The sequence below is a fragment of the Phaseolus vulgaris genome, chromosome 3 (assembly GCF_051622355.1).
Source record: "Phaseolus vulgaris cultivar YP4 chromosome 3, ASM5162235v1, whole genome shotgun sequence".
NCBI lineage: Eukaryota > Viridiplantae > Streptophyta > Magnoliopsida > Fabales > Fabaceae > Phaseolus > Phaseolus vulgaris.
In genome coordinates, this window is record NC_143500.1 from 45,081,502 (window position 1) to 45,098,073 (window position 16,572).

The 16,572-nt window shown below is 31.8% G+C and overlaps 2 protein-coding genes across 3 annotated transcripts; one reads left to right on the forward strand and one right to left on the reverse strand.

Annotated features, from left to right (window-relative positions):
• Positions 1-5,623: 5,623 nt before the first annotated feature.
• Positions 5,624-9,061, forward strand: KING1 (SNF1-related protein kinase regulatory subunit gamma 1). Of its 2 annotated transcripts, XM_068608849.1 has the most exons (7): positions 5,624-5,790; positions 5,873-6,080; positions 6,352-6,524; positions 7,220-7,399; positions 7,493-7,768; positions 8,211-8,374; positions 8,490-9,061. In XM_068608849.1, exons 2-7 carry the CDS (start codon positions 5,909-5,911, stop codon positions 8,785-8,787), a joined length of 1,263 nt encoding a protein of 420 aa, XP_068464950.1. In that variant the 5' UTR covers positions 5,624-5,790; positions 5,873-5,908; the 3' UTR covers positions 8,788-9,061. The 2 variants fall into 2 exon arrangements, with proteins under 2 accessions (XP_068464950.1, XP_068464949.1); XM_068608848.2 differs by lacking the exon at positions 5,624-5,790 and having other exon boundaries at positions 5,831-6,080.
• A 1,722-nt stretch (positions 9,062-10,783) lies between these two features.
• EXO70F1 (exocyst subunit exo70 family protein F1) lies at positions 10,784-13,467 on the reverse strand. Its single transcript, XM_068608850.2, has one exon. The coding sequence runs from the start codon at positions 13,048-13,050 to the stop codon at positions 11,065-11,067; it is 1,986 nt and encodes a 661-aa protein (XP_068464951.1). The 5' UTR covers positions 13,051-13,467; the 3' UTR covers positions 10,784-11,064.
• Positions 13,468-16,572: the final 3,105 nt, after the last annotated feature.

Consider the following 16,572-nt stretch of genomic DNA (forward strand, 5'->3'; position numbering starts at 1 on the left):
ATCTTTAAGTTTGTCATCTTAAAATTCAGATAATAGAATATTAAAAAAGTGAATAGCTTACAATGCAAAAGTGAAAAGGTCACAAATGTTGTGAACATGAATAAAATAATTAAGATAACATATGCAATAAAAAAAATGAAATAAAAGGAAAGTAGGGAAAGAAACACCACACTTTATGAGAAGTGACAATCGTGGATTCCCGACAAAGGTAAAACCTTTTATAGGAATTAAAAGTTTATACTCTAAGTGACCAAAATTCAAACATTTTCAACCTCTCAAATCATTATAAGTATAACCATATTAATATATTTGATGCTAAGTCACACCTTTTTAAAGCTCAGCAATTATACCTATTTAAAAAAAAAACACGATGCAAAGGCAAAACAAGCTTAAGATCCAAAATCACAAACAAGACTATTCTTTTACACTTCATAGTTTTCTCTACACCTCCATGAGTGTGGTTAAGGTCTAAATTGTTCCATGAGACCAAGAACATTTCAATGTTCATTGGACTATTTTACTCTTCCTCTTATGAAAATTACTAGGTTTGTCTAACTTTCTTTTTCTTTGGTCATTTTGAATCAATGGAGAGTCCTTTTATTTTTCTTCTTAAAGATTTTACTAGATATCTATCAATATTAAATTTGGTTTTGTAATTTTTATTCGTATTAAACCTTGTTAATTAATCCATTCCATGATTTTTATTTCAATATCTAGCATCAAGTTTGGAGTACTTTTCCTTTATAGTTTTCACTAGAATGAAATATGTAATATGTATTTTTTTCCAATTAATTCCATAATAACTTACTCTTTCCACTGAATTTATTTCAATTGCCGAGATTCACCACATCATGTTATAAAATAAGTTATGATAATTAGTTCTTAAACTTTTTTTTATAGTGTGGGATATTGCATTGTTAAGAGCTTTATATAATTCATGGTTTTTCATTTTCATTTAGATGTGTGCATAGTAAAAACATTAATCGACATAAATTAACTTAAAATAGATTTTAGTTTTTCAATAGAATGGTCTTTGGCTCTTAAAAAGTATTAAATTTTAAATCACTTCTTATATTTAAAACACAAGTTGCATTAATAGGTGTACAGTAATTTTAATTTCTAAATTTTAAATATAAATTTTAAGTGAAAAATTCAATTTAACGCCATTTTTTGAAAAGAAAAGTTATGAATATCTTTTAAAATTAATATAACTGTAAAAATATAACATTATTTTATCCTCAAATTCAACTAATTAATTCATACCACATTAATTAAAAAACCGTGAAACGTCAGAATTATATTCATATTCAATCAATTATTGAATTTATTTTTCTAATGTTTAATCCTATTTAAGCTCTTTCCATTAGGGTGGTAAAGTGGGACGGGTTGTGTGGACCGGCTCGCGGTCCGCAGTAGAAAAACACGGGGTGGACTGACGTTTTCAACCCGCTGACCCGCATTAGCCCGTTCCGCATAACTCGTGGCCCGTGCGGGCTAGCAGCAGGACGAGACGGGCTGGCCCACTAGCCCGCAAACAAAAAAAAAAATAAAATTAATTGACTTAACAACAATTGTTTAGTGGAAGAGTGACAACTTTGAGTGGAAGAAAATTAAGTTTTCACTCAAAACACATAGCAATTACGTTGTTCCAAAAAACGCACAAAATACACAACGCACTCTCCTTTGCAGCACCGCCGCCCGCTCGCTTCGCTTGCGACTCCGAGTGGCTTCACTTGCAATTGTCGCACGCTATTGCTGCACACGCTACTGCCTCCACTCCTCCTCTACGTTCCAAAAAAGAAAAGCAGACCGACCCTTAAAAAAATATAAGTATTAATTTTAAAATATAAAAAAACACAATTTTATAACTATAAAATTTAATTCTTCAATTTAAATTAAAAATATAAATTAATAAACGTAAAACATTATTTAATTTAACTATATAAAAAAATGAAAGCTTCATGTACATAAAGACTTAATTAAAGAAAATCACCACATACAGTAAGACTTCACTTAAAAGAATTGAAGTCACTTTTATTTAAGAAAAAAAAATTAAAGAATTTTAATAAAAAAATAAAAAAGTAAAATAAAATAATTTCTATGCGAAACCCACCTTGAATGCTTACAGCACGCTTACCTATTCTAACTACTAAAATCTAAAGACATGATATTAAGGCATTTAAAAAGGAGAAGAGAAAAAGCAGTCAAAGAATTTCATTACAAAAATTTAATAGTATCATATCATGATGATGTCAATGTCGCATTCATTGAATTCAAATAAGGATATTTCATTTCCTACTCCATATTATATAATCCACCACACATTATCTTGTCACGTCACTAGATTATGTAATCTACTAGACACTTCTCCTTATTCTTTCACAAAAATGTTATTTTATTCTTAAATTTGTAATTTCATTTCAAGAAATTATATGTCAGAGTGTACTGTAGAAGAAAAATGTTGTTTTAGTAATTTATTGGTTACTTGAATTTATTTTTAATTAAATGCATAAATAATAAATGAATTTTGATGATATAAATTAACATTAGAGAAAAAAAGAAGGATTCTATCAAAATACAGTGGTTCAGTGTTTAGCTTCTTTGTTACATGACACAAAACCCATGTAATTTTTACCCTAAACATGGTATATAAAATTGAAGTTGTCATTTCACATGCCTAACATTAAATTCGATTTTAGTTTAGAGTATGTTAGATAGAAAACTCCATACTCAACACAAGTGCAAGGTGAGCTTATCCTTCACCCAAGAATAAGGAGTTGGTGTTGAACATTAAATAATATAATATAATAATATAATGGAGAATAGAGGTGGTCTTCAAAGTAGTGAGATGGAGATTTTATAAATGTGAATAATTAACTGTGATAAAGGACATAATTGATTTATAATGAACACAATTAATTATGTTGAAAGACATAATTTATGAAAGTATATAGTATAATTCACTTACACTTGCATATTTATATCATCATTGACATGGTCAATAAGATATTTTGAATTTGATTTTTAAAAGGTCTATTTATTGTCCGTGATAAGAGTAAGTATTTAGAAGTACCAAAATATCATTTCATTTCTCACTATCTAATATAAATGTTGGAAAAAAAAAATATTTGTAACATAATATATTTATCAATATATTTTGCAAAGCTCTTTAATATTGTAAAGAAAAGTTCATGTATAAAAATGTTTCACTTTTCATGTTTTTTAATATTTTATTACGTTTTTTTCAAACTTTCTTTATAATCTTTATCTTTATGTCTTCAACTTTCCATACCTTTATCCAAATAAAGGTTATATATATATATATATATATATATATATATATATATATGCATAATTCACATCTACTAATTATAATTTGTAAGTTCAAATAGTATTTTAATATTTCTTTTAAATGGATGATTTTTTAAAATTTAAGAATAAATTTAATTAAAAGAAATTAATTAAATTAAATTTATTTAATATTTGCTCTTTGGTGTTACACTTGATAAGAAAATAAAATGAAAATGTACATATTCTCCCATAAATTTCTTGTTTGCTTGAATTAAAATAGAAGTACATAAAATGTTTTAGTAGATCTTTCATATTTTTTTTCGAATGTATAAAAAGATATGTTAACAATGTTCGACTTCATCCATCGTCTTTCCTATAGCTTCATCAAGTGCCTAGGATACACTATTATGATTATTGTATTTTGTTCCCAAGAATTTGGTGCTTAATGAATCCTTGATAGTGGTAATGCTATTTAACAAAGCATGAACCTTAATTACTTGTTTTCAATTAAGTTATGTTATTATTTGTTCAAACTAGTTCTTTCCGAGTTATTTTTTTTTTCATTTATGAAGCCACAATAAAGAAGTAGCAAGAAGAAATACAATATTAGTCCATTTTTCATTTTGACAAATCATCAACAAAACCATCTTCAATTAGATGTGAGGTTAACTCGTGGTACTTGTGTTTAGACTTTTGTTGTGATGTTGTTAGTGATTGTATATTTTATTGTTATGGCATGCCCAAAAATTTTCACTTAATATAATCAATTATGTGATTATTTGATCATAATCGATTATGCCAATTGAATAATCGACTATCAAATATTGCTCATGAATTGCATATGTTGTTTATTGTGTAGTATGGAAGGTAATTTTAGGATTTTTGGTGTTGTAAAGGATCATCATTGGGTTAAATTAATGTTATACATTATATTAAAGAACAAATGTCATATTTTTTACATATATTAAGGCATGATGTAAAAAATTTAATTGTCTTTTTTCTTCCATTGATATCAAGAAGCTTAAAGTCATCATTTTTACAATGTGTTGATTTTAAATCCTAAAAGCTTAACCACAAATCATGAATAATAACACATTTGTCCCATATTTAAAGGTAGTATCTTACTGGTCATTAGCTTTAATTGACAAAGAATATTTCCCCCCTAAAGTTATGTCATTTGTTTTGTGATACAAAAGATTAATCAACATATAATATTTTTTTGAGTTTAAGTTTTCCACATGAAATTCATATATATCCATCCTAACTAGATGAGAATGAGGAATCTTGTATTCTAAAATTTCAAAGAATTATCTTATTAAGAATACTTGAAGATTAATGAGTTTTAATGTTGAACAATGATGAATTATTCTATATACAAAATTATTAATTAATTACTTAAGTGTTTTTTTTTAAATTTCACTTTAAAATGTCTATATTATGGAATTAGATAATATATAGAAAGAAGTTTACATAACTCAAAGATTATTTAAGTATAGTCATATTTCATAAAAAAAATGAAGAGAAAATATTTAGAGTATTAAAAAGAACTTCACAATCTATACGAAATCCTTTATTATTTTTGTATTATGAAAAATATTTTTTAACATGTATTGTGTGAAAAATAATGTACCATTAATGGAAGAAGTAGATAATGAATTAATAGAGTAATATAACTTGTATAACAAGTTTATCTCCACTAATTATGTGGGTTATGTGAAGAAAAAATAAATATATGTTAGAAAAAAAAATCTCAACAAATTTATTTGTTACAATACTTATAATTTTACATTAATGTTATGTCATTTGAAGGACTATATATATGGAGAAATTTAAAGTGTGCCAATATTTTTTTTCTTGTACCAAACTCTTGCCATAAAAGCTTTGAAGATTGAATGTAAATAGCGAAAAGAAGTGACATAAAGAAAGAGTGGATATTTTTGACCGAAATTATTATTATTTTTGACAAAATGAATAAATATTTTATGCATAAAATGAAATTTAAATTAAGCGCAACTTTTATTCATGAAAAGTGGAAACAAAGTGAGACGTGAAGGTTTATCCGCTAATGCAAAACAAGGAAAAAAAAGTAAAGCATAAAAACCAATCAATCATTAATGTGTTTTACAATTAACAAATGTTTTGTCGTGAACATTTTGGTAGGTTCTGATCACCAATAATTAATCACCAGCACGCATTTTCAACAACACTCAATTCTGTGGGCGCGCAAAACCCTCCCAAGCGCACATTAGCACGGCAAACTCTTCTATGGCCCACAGTAAAAACCGGATGGGGAAGTGTTTCAATAAATAATGCAAATTTGGATAAGCATAGCGAACAGTGAGGACAAGATAACAATCACGTTGACCGCTACTATGCATCGCGCACAATGTGTATCACCATCGTGTCCGTACGATCTTACTAGAGTCAACGCTCAAGGTTAAGTAGTAAAATCGAACGGTGAAGATTGCAGGAGCAGGGAAGTGGGACTGTGACACCTTGGTAGATTTTATGATCCTATTTTTCAGTTAATTATTACGGGAATGTGTTGGAGAATAGAGATCTTATAAGCTTGTCAGTGCAGTTACAGAGAAAGAACGGGAGAGAGATAAAGAGAGTAATGGCAATGGCAACGATGCAAGAGAGTCCTCGGAGCCCGGAAGCGAAATTGGGTCTGCGAGTTGAGGATCTTTGGGACGTGCAAGAGGCACAGCTAAGTCCTACTGAGAAGCTCAACGCTTGTTTTGAAAGCATCCCTGTCTCTGCGTTTCCTTTGGCTCCTTCAAATCAAGGTATCTATGTATCTATCTGTCTATCTATCTATATATCACTTTTATGAACACATTCGTCTTTGATCATCAAAAGTACGTGAAGGGTAATTGAATAAGGAAGAAAGAAGTGATTTTGATTCGACCCAGATGAAAGTTGACTTGACACAGAAGATAAATATATTTTAGGCTTTGAAGTGTAAAATATCTGATCATTTGAGTGAGGCTTGTTTTTTCATCTTGTTTATGTCTTTTGGTTTAGTTCTCAACGTGTGAATTTTTATTTTGTGTTCAGAAATTGAGATAAAATCAGACGCCACCCTGGCCGAAGCTGTTATGAAACTGGCACGGCACAATGTTTTCAGTGCACCTGTGGTGGATGTTGATGCGCCTGAAGATGCTACTTGGATTGACAGATACATCGGAATTGTTGAGTTTGCTGGAATTGTTGTATGGATCTTGCATCAGGTTTGTCGGACATATTTGTTAATTGTTACATACCAATTAAATTACTGATGCTCGGGCAGTGATCCCCTCCGCTGATTTATGAGAAAAAAAAGTAAAGGAAAAATAAGGAGTGGTCATTTTTGTATTTTATGCTTCATTTAATTCAAAATATGTAGAATTGAATCTGGTATTACTATTGGGTCTGGTACAAAGGGACGATTTAGGGTGTGATCAGTGGTGTTTTTCCTTTTTGTTGAATGATGATTTGATTGTTACTATGCCTAATGGTGTTTTTAAAAGAATAATGGAACATTTGAAAGGTGAAATAGGTAAAAAGGGGTAATTAGACTGACCTCCTTTGAGGTTATGGATGATTACATTTATGCCTTTTTTATTGAAAAATCACCTTCATTATACTACCTCTCTATATTGTATTTTCAAGGGTACCATACCATGTGTATGGTTTGTGCATAAAAATACGGAAGATATGTGTAAATTTTTAAATATCATGGTGTAAAAAATAATACATAAAGTAAGAAAAGTAGATGTAATTTTTCAATCAAGAAGAGAATATAACTGCAGTAATGCTAAACTTAAGAGAAGTTAGTGTGCAATTATCCCATAACAGAATAATTATCCGGTGCTGGTGGATGAAGTCATTATTTTCTTTGATGTCTCATTTTCACACTAAGCTAATGTCACTATACTCTTGACAGTCTGAACCTGCATCTCCTAGGAGTCCATCTACTCCAACCAGTGCAAGGGCTATTGCAGCTGCTGCTAATGGAGTGAGTTTTGCTCTAGAACTTGAAGCCTTAGGCCTTGGATCTGCTGCAGCAACTTCGGGAAACTTTTTTGAGGATCTTACTTCATCTGAACTTTATAAGAATACCACGGTAATGAGAATTTCTTTTAAGTGTTTCTTATTCTAGCTATTTATTAAGTTTGATTGATCTTATTTATTCACTAGCTAACATTTTAGCAAACAGGTTCGTGACATTTCAGGGACATTCCGCTGGGCCCCATTTCTCGCTTTAGAGAGATCAAACTCATTTCTAACCATGCTCTTGCTGCTTTCTAAGTACAAGATGAAGAGTGTTCCTGTGTTGGATTTAGGCTCTGGTACAATTGATAAGATTATTACACAATCTGCTGTTATTCATATGCTGGCAGAATGCGCTGGACTTCAGTGGTTTGAAAGTTGGGGAACCAAAAAACTATCTGAAGTTGGTCTTCCCCTGGTTACACCAGATCAGATCATAAAGGTGTGGTCCTATCTTAAGTTAAAGATCTTCATCAATTGATTGAACTGGATTACGTCAGCACATCATACCTTAAGTAACAGTTTAAGCCTCGCAATATCGCAATAAAACTGCCACAATATAAAATAGGATTACTATAATGCTATGCTATGCTCTAAAAAGTTGTCCAGTGAATTATACCAACATAAACCTTCTTACAATCACTTTCACGAACTACAGCTAAGATGGTGCAATTCAAACTCACTGCATTGAACCGAGCAATGTATCAATTCACCATAATTTTAGTGAATATGGAGGAGTAAAATCTATCCTACAAATCTTAAATTTGTAGAACTACATGTCAAATGCTCTCAACTTGGATAAGTAATTACTTTCTTTTTTTCCTCCTGAAGTAGTTAGCTTGTTGATTCTTATGAACTTCATAATGGACTATTTCTTTTTTCAGGTTTATGAGGATGAACCAGTCCTTCAAGCATTTAAAGTAATGAGAAAAAAGAGGGTGGGAGCGGTGCCTGTAATTGAGAGAGATGGCAAAAAGGCAGTTGGTAACATAAACTTGCGAGATGTTCAATTCTTGCTAAATGCTCCAGAAATATACCATGATTATAGGTATGTATGTATGTCATGAATCTGACAGAATGAGTTTGTTAGACTGAATTGCTCCGTATCTTGTATGTTTTTGTTCCATTACTTACATACTCATTGGATATTCACACTATAACAGAGCTATTACAGTAAAGGACTTCCTGACAGCCGTTAGAAGTTACTTGGAGAAAAATAAAAACGCATTCCCAATGGTAAGTGAATATGTTACATGCAGAAAGGACTGTACAATCAAAGAGTTGATTCAATTGCTTGATCAAGAGAAGATTCATAGGGTGTATGTGGTGGACGATGATGGGGATCTGCAAGGATTAATCACACTAAGAGACATAATCTCAAGACTAGTACACGAACCCCGTGGCTATTTTGGTGATTTCTTTGATGGTGTTCTACCTCTGCCTGCAAACACCAGAGTTTAATATGAAGAGAGAATAACCTGGTGCAGCAAGGTTTTTCTGTTCTTTTTTTGAAATAAATTGTTTTAGTAAAAGTGAAAAAGCACACAAATAGACCTATGTGGTTCTCTTCATGGTTGAAGACGTGTACTTGGGTCTTTGTATAAGGTGTAGGAAGGTTTTTGCAAGTCACTTGTATTCGTTTTATTAAGTGTGTGTGTTAGAGTGAGATTGTGTGTATTGTAAATTCTGGCGCAAGTGTAAGTAAGTAACCATACGTTTTCTTTACTTTTTTAAATTGCATTTTCTTCTCTCTTCACCTCTGCTCTTAAAAAGGTGGCATCGTGCTTATACAGAAAACCAAAACGAGGTCATTGCGTTGGAGCAAAAAGAACCGTAATAACTGGTGATTAAGTAAACGTAAATCATAATGAAACAAACTCATTGTTCTTGAGGGTTGATTTGGTTGGAGCATCTGTGACTTGTGATAATCTTAAGAAATCCAAGCAGTTGGGACTTTTTGCTTTGAATCCGTCGTCTTCGACGTAATAAGTTGACAAAAACAGAGAAAAGGTTGACGCATGAGAACGAAGATAACTATCATGTGGAAAAGTTGCATTAAAACTATCCATCCCCTTCCAATCCTTTTCAAATCAGACTCTTAAGTGATTGGTACCACAAAAAACTATAAACTGTGAATTAAGAAACAAGGATACACGTATACTATTAGAATCATTCGCATACATTTGTTATTTTGTTTTAAAACGTACCCTTTAATTTAAAGAAAACGCTACATACTAAATAAGAAACAAAAAAAATAGTAAGTATGATGTTTCATATTATTAGTATATTTTACGAAATTTTTTAATTTATAGATTTGATGATTCTTTATTCATAAATAAATGATGACAAAATCGTAGATTAAATTAGTCAAATCCAACTAACTACTTTCACAATTTACCAATAGACTAGGTCCGAATGATACTGCTACGATGACGCGGAAATTGATGAAAAACTAAATAGACGTAGCGTTAACGTTTCCCCGTGATGGGTTAAAGAAATTAAGACACAACTCTGTTGCTGCTATAAATGTGAGTAGCTAGCTAAGATGCGGATAGGTAGATATGCCATCACCATATCATGTCTCCTCAGTTCTCACCGTGTAGAGTTTCTTACCCAGACCATTAGTCCAGCAAAACAGAAAAAGGACCATTTCTTTCCTTACAGAAAACATGATATATCAATTTAATTCATAATTCATACATCAAAGGACAGAGACCGAATCCATTCATCTTGATTTTCCTGAATGAAAATGCAGATGTAATGACAAGACTTCCAAGTCAATATACACCTTTTTCTACACAAGGTAAAGAATTTCAGTTGGTGAAACCACACTTTACATTCGAATCAACAACTGCGATATCAACAATGATGGAAAATTATATAAACGATAACGAAGAGCAACGTTGAGAATGAAAATAAAAGTTCTTTAGTTTTGGAAAGTCTGACGCAATAACATGGTCTCAAATACAGGCAAGTGACGGACTAAAGAGTATACTAGTGAGAGTTGATTTCAGGAGAAAAAAAGGTAAACAACGTATAATCCCAAGAGTTTAAATGTTGCCTGGGTAAAACCTTGAGGTAAAAGCAAAGTAGCATATCCACATTGGCCGGAGCTACGAATTAATATTTTAATGAAGCCCTTCCAAAATATTGCTTAGAAAGGTGCACAAACGCAGCATCTTAAAGTGGTGTCCCAAGAATATCATTGAAATAATTGCTACTGCATAACTTCGAACAACAATCTTCTTCATTGACAAACATTAGGCAAGCTTTCCATGAGCAAATTTTAATCCTGGGTAGATCCAGTTACTAAACTTATCTTATTATATTTCCTCAAATCGATTATCATCAGCTAAACATCATACAAAACTACCTGGTACGAAAAATCAATGTCCTTTGATTATTAAAAAAAAACCCGACAATTATGCAAAGCGCAGATACGTAAATACACATTGTCTGAATAGCTAATGAGTGTACTGTTTAAACAAGTATAAACAACATAGATAACCTGTATGAGACACTATATACAAAAGATATTACAGAATTCGCAAGAAAAAAAAAATATTTTTTGGTTGTTGAGGGAGGGGCCCAGGAGAAGACTTGAATTTCACAAAATCCCATTCTAACATTAAGACCTGTAAAACAAAGACCTATCCAAGTAGAAATACACGACACAGGAAACCATTTTGAAGTAATCCTCATAAAATGAGTTCACCTGCTAAAAGATCTTATAATGTACTATGTACTTTTCCTCCTTATGTAATGCAATACAGCAGGGGATCCTTCAAATAAATCTAATAGATAGGTCTCTAAATCCTCTGCTGTATACTTTATGTATTTCACCGAATGTCTTCCCGCTAACTGACTCCCAAACCTACCCACAAAAGAGCGATATGCAGGAATCACCTTCTCCGATATAGATATCCGCAGCTCCTCGCGAAGCTGATCGTCCGGTACCTTCCAAGCTGTCTGGACCCTATAAATTTCTTCAAAACAGGCATTGAAGCTTTTGAATCTCTCCTTCAAAGTCACCTTGGATGCATTATTAGAGCTCCCTCCAATCCCTTCATCCTTCAAACAAGACAAGGCCCTGCTCCAAGAGGCTCTGAGATACCCTGTAGCATACTGCCGTATCTGACCACGTCGTTTCCGAATCCAATTATCCCCCAAGACCTTCCCAAGATCCGAGTCCTTCACTTTCCGCACTAAGTAATACAGATTGTTCATCAAAAACACCTGCTGCATAGCACTATCTTCATAAAGCCTCGATTTCTCCTCAAGATTATACTCAAGCTCAGATATGAGCAACAGAATCCGCTGCCCCAAGGGTGACATGGCCTCCAACTGCGAAACATCACCACCAAGATCATTTTTAAATCGATAGAGATCCTCCTCACTAATCTCCAGAAGCGAATCCATAGGGTCACCATAATCCACAAGCAACTTGAGGTAATTCATGACATAACGAGGCAAGGGGTGAACATCCCCAGTTATGACTGGCTTTTTGGAAGTTTCATTCCTAATACAATTTTCAAATTCAGCAAAAGTCCCCTTGGCAGCCTCACCAAGCCCACTCAGCACTCCGTATGCCTCACCAATCACAAACTCATCCGAAACCATGGCCTGCAAATCAGGCATGGCATCCCTCAAAGCTTCATACATGTCCAAAATCCGAAACAACTTCTCCGGCGAGCGCTTACAAATTGAAATAGCTTCGCCGAAATTCAGCAACTGCATAACACACCCCTTAGCAGTCTCATTGAAACAAATCTCCTTCAAATCATCCAAATCCCCAAACAAACCATCACACAGCCTCTTCTCACCACTCAACAAAACCCCAACAAGAACCTTCACAGCCTGAACCCAATTCTTCATCTTCTCATCCAAACTCCTCCACTCAACCCTCTGAACCTCTTCAATACTCAACCGCTCAACACCCAGAGTGACCAAACACTCATCCAAGGCGTCGCGACGGACACTGCTATAAACCTGAAGACACTCTCTCTCATAACCAGACCTAACCATGCGATCGATAATTTCCCTGAGGTCCTGAACCGCCTCGGGACGCACCAAGTCGACGAACAAATCGTCGCCGAGGCTCGCGCCTCGCTCGTGGAAGCGGCTCGAGCCGACCTCACCGAAGCTCTCTAGGGTATCGTCGATAGCGCCGTCGTGCGAACTGAACGAGAGCGAAACCCTCCTGATCGAACCGTAGCGACTCACGGCGTCGAGCGGGATCGTATTGCAAATCAGCACGTGGCGCAGCTCGTCCTCCAGTCGCGACATCGCGAGCTGAATCGCGTTCTCCGCCCGGTCCGCGATAACCGGCCCCGTGCGTCCCACGGCAGAGGACGGTGGCGCGATCGAGAACTGCTCCATCCAGTGGATGATCTCGTCAACCGCTGAAAAGTACTCCGCTGGATTATTCGGAGGCTTAAAGAGAGACGTGGATTGGCGCGAAGGCTCGTCGGAGAGGGATGCGTCGGCGAGAATCACTTTCTCCGCGGCTTCGAAGCGGTCGAGTTCTTCCTCTTCGGAGGATTTGGAATCGTCGCCGTTTATTAGGTCGGAGATGCCGGAGAGTCGGTTATCGAAGGTGGAGAAGATCAGAAGCATGTCTTCGCGATCCTCTTTGGCGGCTCTGAGGCTCTTCACGATCTGCTGAGCCGTGGCCAGGACGCGGTCATCTCCGCCGGCGCCGCCGCCAAGACTGGTGGTGGCCATGTGTTTCCTCCACCCAAACGGTTTTAGGGTTTTGTATATTTATTTGTTCTGAGATATTTTTTTTGTGTGTTCGATAGCGGAGAAGGGGTGGAGTGAAGAGTTTGGAGTCAGAGAATTGTTGGAGTGAGAAGGGAAATGGAAAAGGAAAAGGAAGATATGCTGGTGAGCATTATTCTCGGATATGTCAGAATTTTATTTATTTCTATTTTTTTATTTTTTATTTTTGGTGTTGTTGCGGAGTGTTTGGGGAGACAGAAAATAAGGGAAGAAAAAACCAGTTTTAGCCGGCTTAGTTGGAGTTAGAGTGAGAGACCTTGCTAATCACGCAGTGACTTTATAGGATTTTTATGATCTCGCTTCTTATTTGGCTAAACAAACAACCCTTTTCTCCCTTCTTAATGTCTCTCTTCTACACACTCTCTTTTCAATGCTTCAACAAATTACTGCGTTTCAGTTTACACATTTCTCAAAATACTTTTATCTAGTCAAGGCTGAAAACACATGTATCAATCTTAAAAAACTATATTAAAACCTTTATAACAGTAATCTAAGGATAACTGTCAGAGGATAATTTTCTTAAAATATATAAAAAGGAAAATAATATATTAATTTAGTCAACAAAACCAAAATATGAACTTCGAACAAACTCCCTTTTCCCTCCTAATTTAATTATTATATTTATCTTATTTTCTCTCCTTTAAACAAATTGAAGTTTAAGAAACAAAATTGTAACCGGAATATTTCTCCTCATATAATTAATTTTATGCATATAATTCTTGTTCAAAGTTCTAATAATTAGTCATCGATTTAAATCATCTTCATTCAAATGGTATTTTTTGGGAATTGAACAAAAAGGATTTGGAAAATTATCCCGCATAAATGGAATTAATGGGTTTAATTCGGTCCAGTTTAAATTAAGATGAAAAGGTATTTATTAAAACGCGTTTTTTCATATTAATTTGATTTAAATTTTAAAATATAATTGATCTAGCCAAACTAAATTAATATTATTAAAACCCGTTAGTTTGATTCCAGTTAACTAAAAATAAATAATTAAATATATTTAATTTTTTTGAATTAATATATATATACACTCACACACGTACATTAAGTTTATTGGTGTAGCCTTGTGGAATTTTAGTTAACATAAAAGACCTTTTGTTAATTTTACATTTTCGACATTTTTTTAATTTTTATTATTAATTATAATTAATTTAACGTAAAATTAAATAATATTTAAGATAATAAATAATGATTTAAATTAATATATTCAGTTGTTTTGAAGTGTCTAATTCAATCATGTCATGCATTAATTATTTCAATTAGAAAAAAAAAATCCACAGAATGCGTATAAATTTCTTTCTTATTTTATCACATCATTATATTCTTTACCAAAATATAATGTAATTTTACACAACAAACACCAAATTCGAAACGGGTAGTAAGTACGCTGTAAGAATATCAAAATCAATGAAAGAGAGAAATATAAAATAATAAAGTAGAAGGATAAAAGTGTTTAAATCTATATATAGATCTAAAAGTTAAGAATAAGTTAATAATGTCGATGGTTGATTATTTTTATTAAATTAATTAATTAAAATTGGTTTACTTCAGATTTAAATATAAAAAATAAACTAAACGGAATCAATTTAACTAATTTGAATTATTGAATTCATTAAATCAATCTTATTTGATAAACATCTTCACTTACCATTAATATATCATTAAATACTTACTTTTCATGTATATTATCAAATAATACTTTCCATGTTTTAGTTTAGTAAAAATACTTTATATATGTTTTTTAAATTAATTGTTACCAAAATCATTAATTTTATTGTATTAAAATTTTATAATCGAACAACGGTATTAAAAAAACTTCACAGATTTAATTTTACTTTTCATCCCGTGAGGGTATCATATTTATTTAATTTTTTCGTTCTAAAATTTAATTAATAAAATTAAGTTATTAATCATGTAATCATACGACTCTAATATCTTCGCTAGTTTGTTTATTAACAATATAAAGAGATAATTTTGTTTAAAATAAATTAAAAACATAAAACGACAACTTTATACATAAATACGTGTATACAACATAATTATATAATTATCTAAATGTATAAGTTTATACATATAAATAAAATATATCTACATGTACTTCAAAAAAGATGAAAGTCCCATATAAAATATTTAAAATCTAAATTTGTCTATAGAATTGCCTTGAATTGGTACATTTATTCATGTACAACACATAATTACTACAATTACAAAATTAAAATATACAGTAAATTAATAAAATAAATAAATTTTAATTTTAATTTTAAAATATCACCAAACAATGTAATTAATACAAAGATCAAACATATTATTTATCTTACCAAGTATATAAAGAATCACTAAAGCAAAATTTAAAACTAAACTTTTTGAATATGGTATTAAATATTTTCTTATTAAAATAATACTTAATCTACGTTGAAGGTGCGTCCGAACATCAAAACCATAATTTTGATTTCAATTGTAAACTCATTTCTATTATGATAGTTTTTTACAAACTTGTTCCAAGAATGACATATAAGAATCTCAATTTTTTTTTAAAGTTTTCACTACTTAATATTTTATTTACATTATTTAGGTTATCATTAAATTTTAGATATCTCATTTGATTATTTACTTACCCTCTTGTACCTATAATTCTGAACATCAATTAATTAAATTTCAATTTATTCCACAACATTCTCTAACAATATATCTAGTTTTACCAAACAAAACAATTAGACCACTTGAATACTACATTGTAAACATATTCATATCCGTGTAAAATAAAAATAAAAAAATTATACAACACAACTTATTAATAATAAGATTAATATTAGAAAGTATTTAGTAATCACTGGGTTAACAATATTTTCATTGAAAAATTCAGGATGTTAAATAGAGTTTATAAGTTTCTTTCACATAAATTGATAAAGTATAGATAGATCATTACAATCCGAATGACACAACTTATTTATTTCATCACTTGAATGATGTCTAATTTTACCTTAAAAAAACTTTTAAAAAATTTCACTATAATCAAAATATATCCCAGCTAAGTACATAACATCATTTCTGACAAGCAAAATAAAACAAAATAATTCATATTTATCTTGTTCTATTTCTCAATTAATATTAAGAACTCAAGTGTTATCTATTATCACTTCTGTCTAAAAAAAGAACAAATGATGAAATGAAAAAAAAAAACTCTTTTAAAAAGATATATGAAAAGCTTTCTATTTGAGTTATAATTTCACAATGAAGGATATATAATATTTTATTTAAGGCTATACAAAACTAAGAATACATATAAATAAGTTTGTATGTTTTTTCGTACTACATTTGTCTTCTTTTAATGTTTATAGATGCTTAGAAACGTAGTTGTTTTAAAGCAACTTTTATCTTGATATTTGTTTTTGAAATTATGGTATTGTTTTTGTTTAATTTCATCAAAAGATATCGAATGATCGATTCACCATTGAGAGC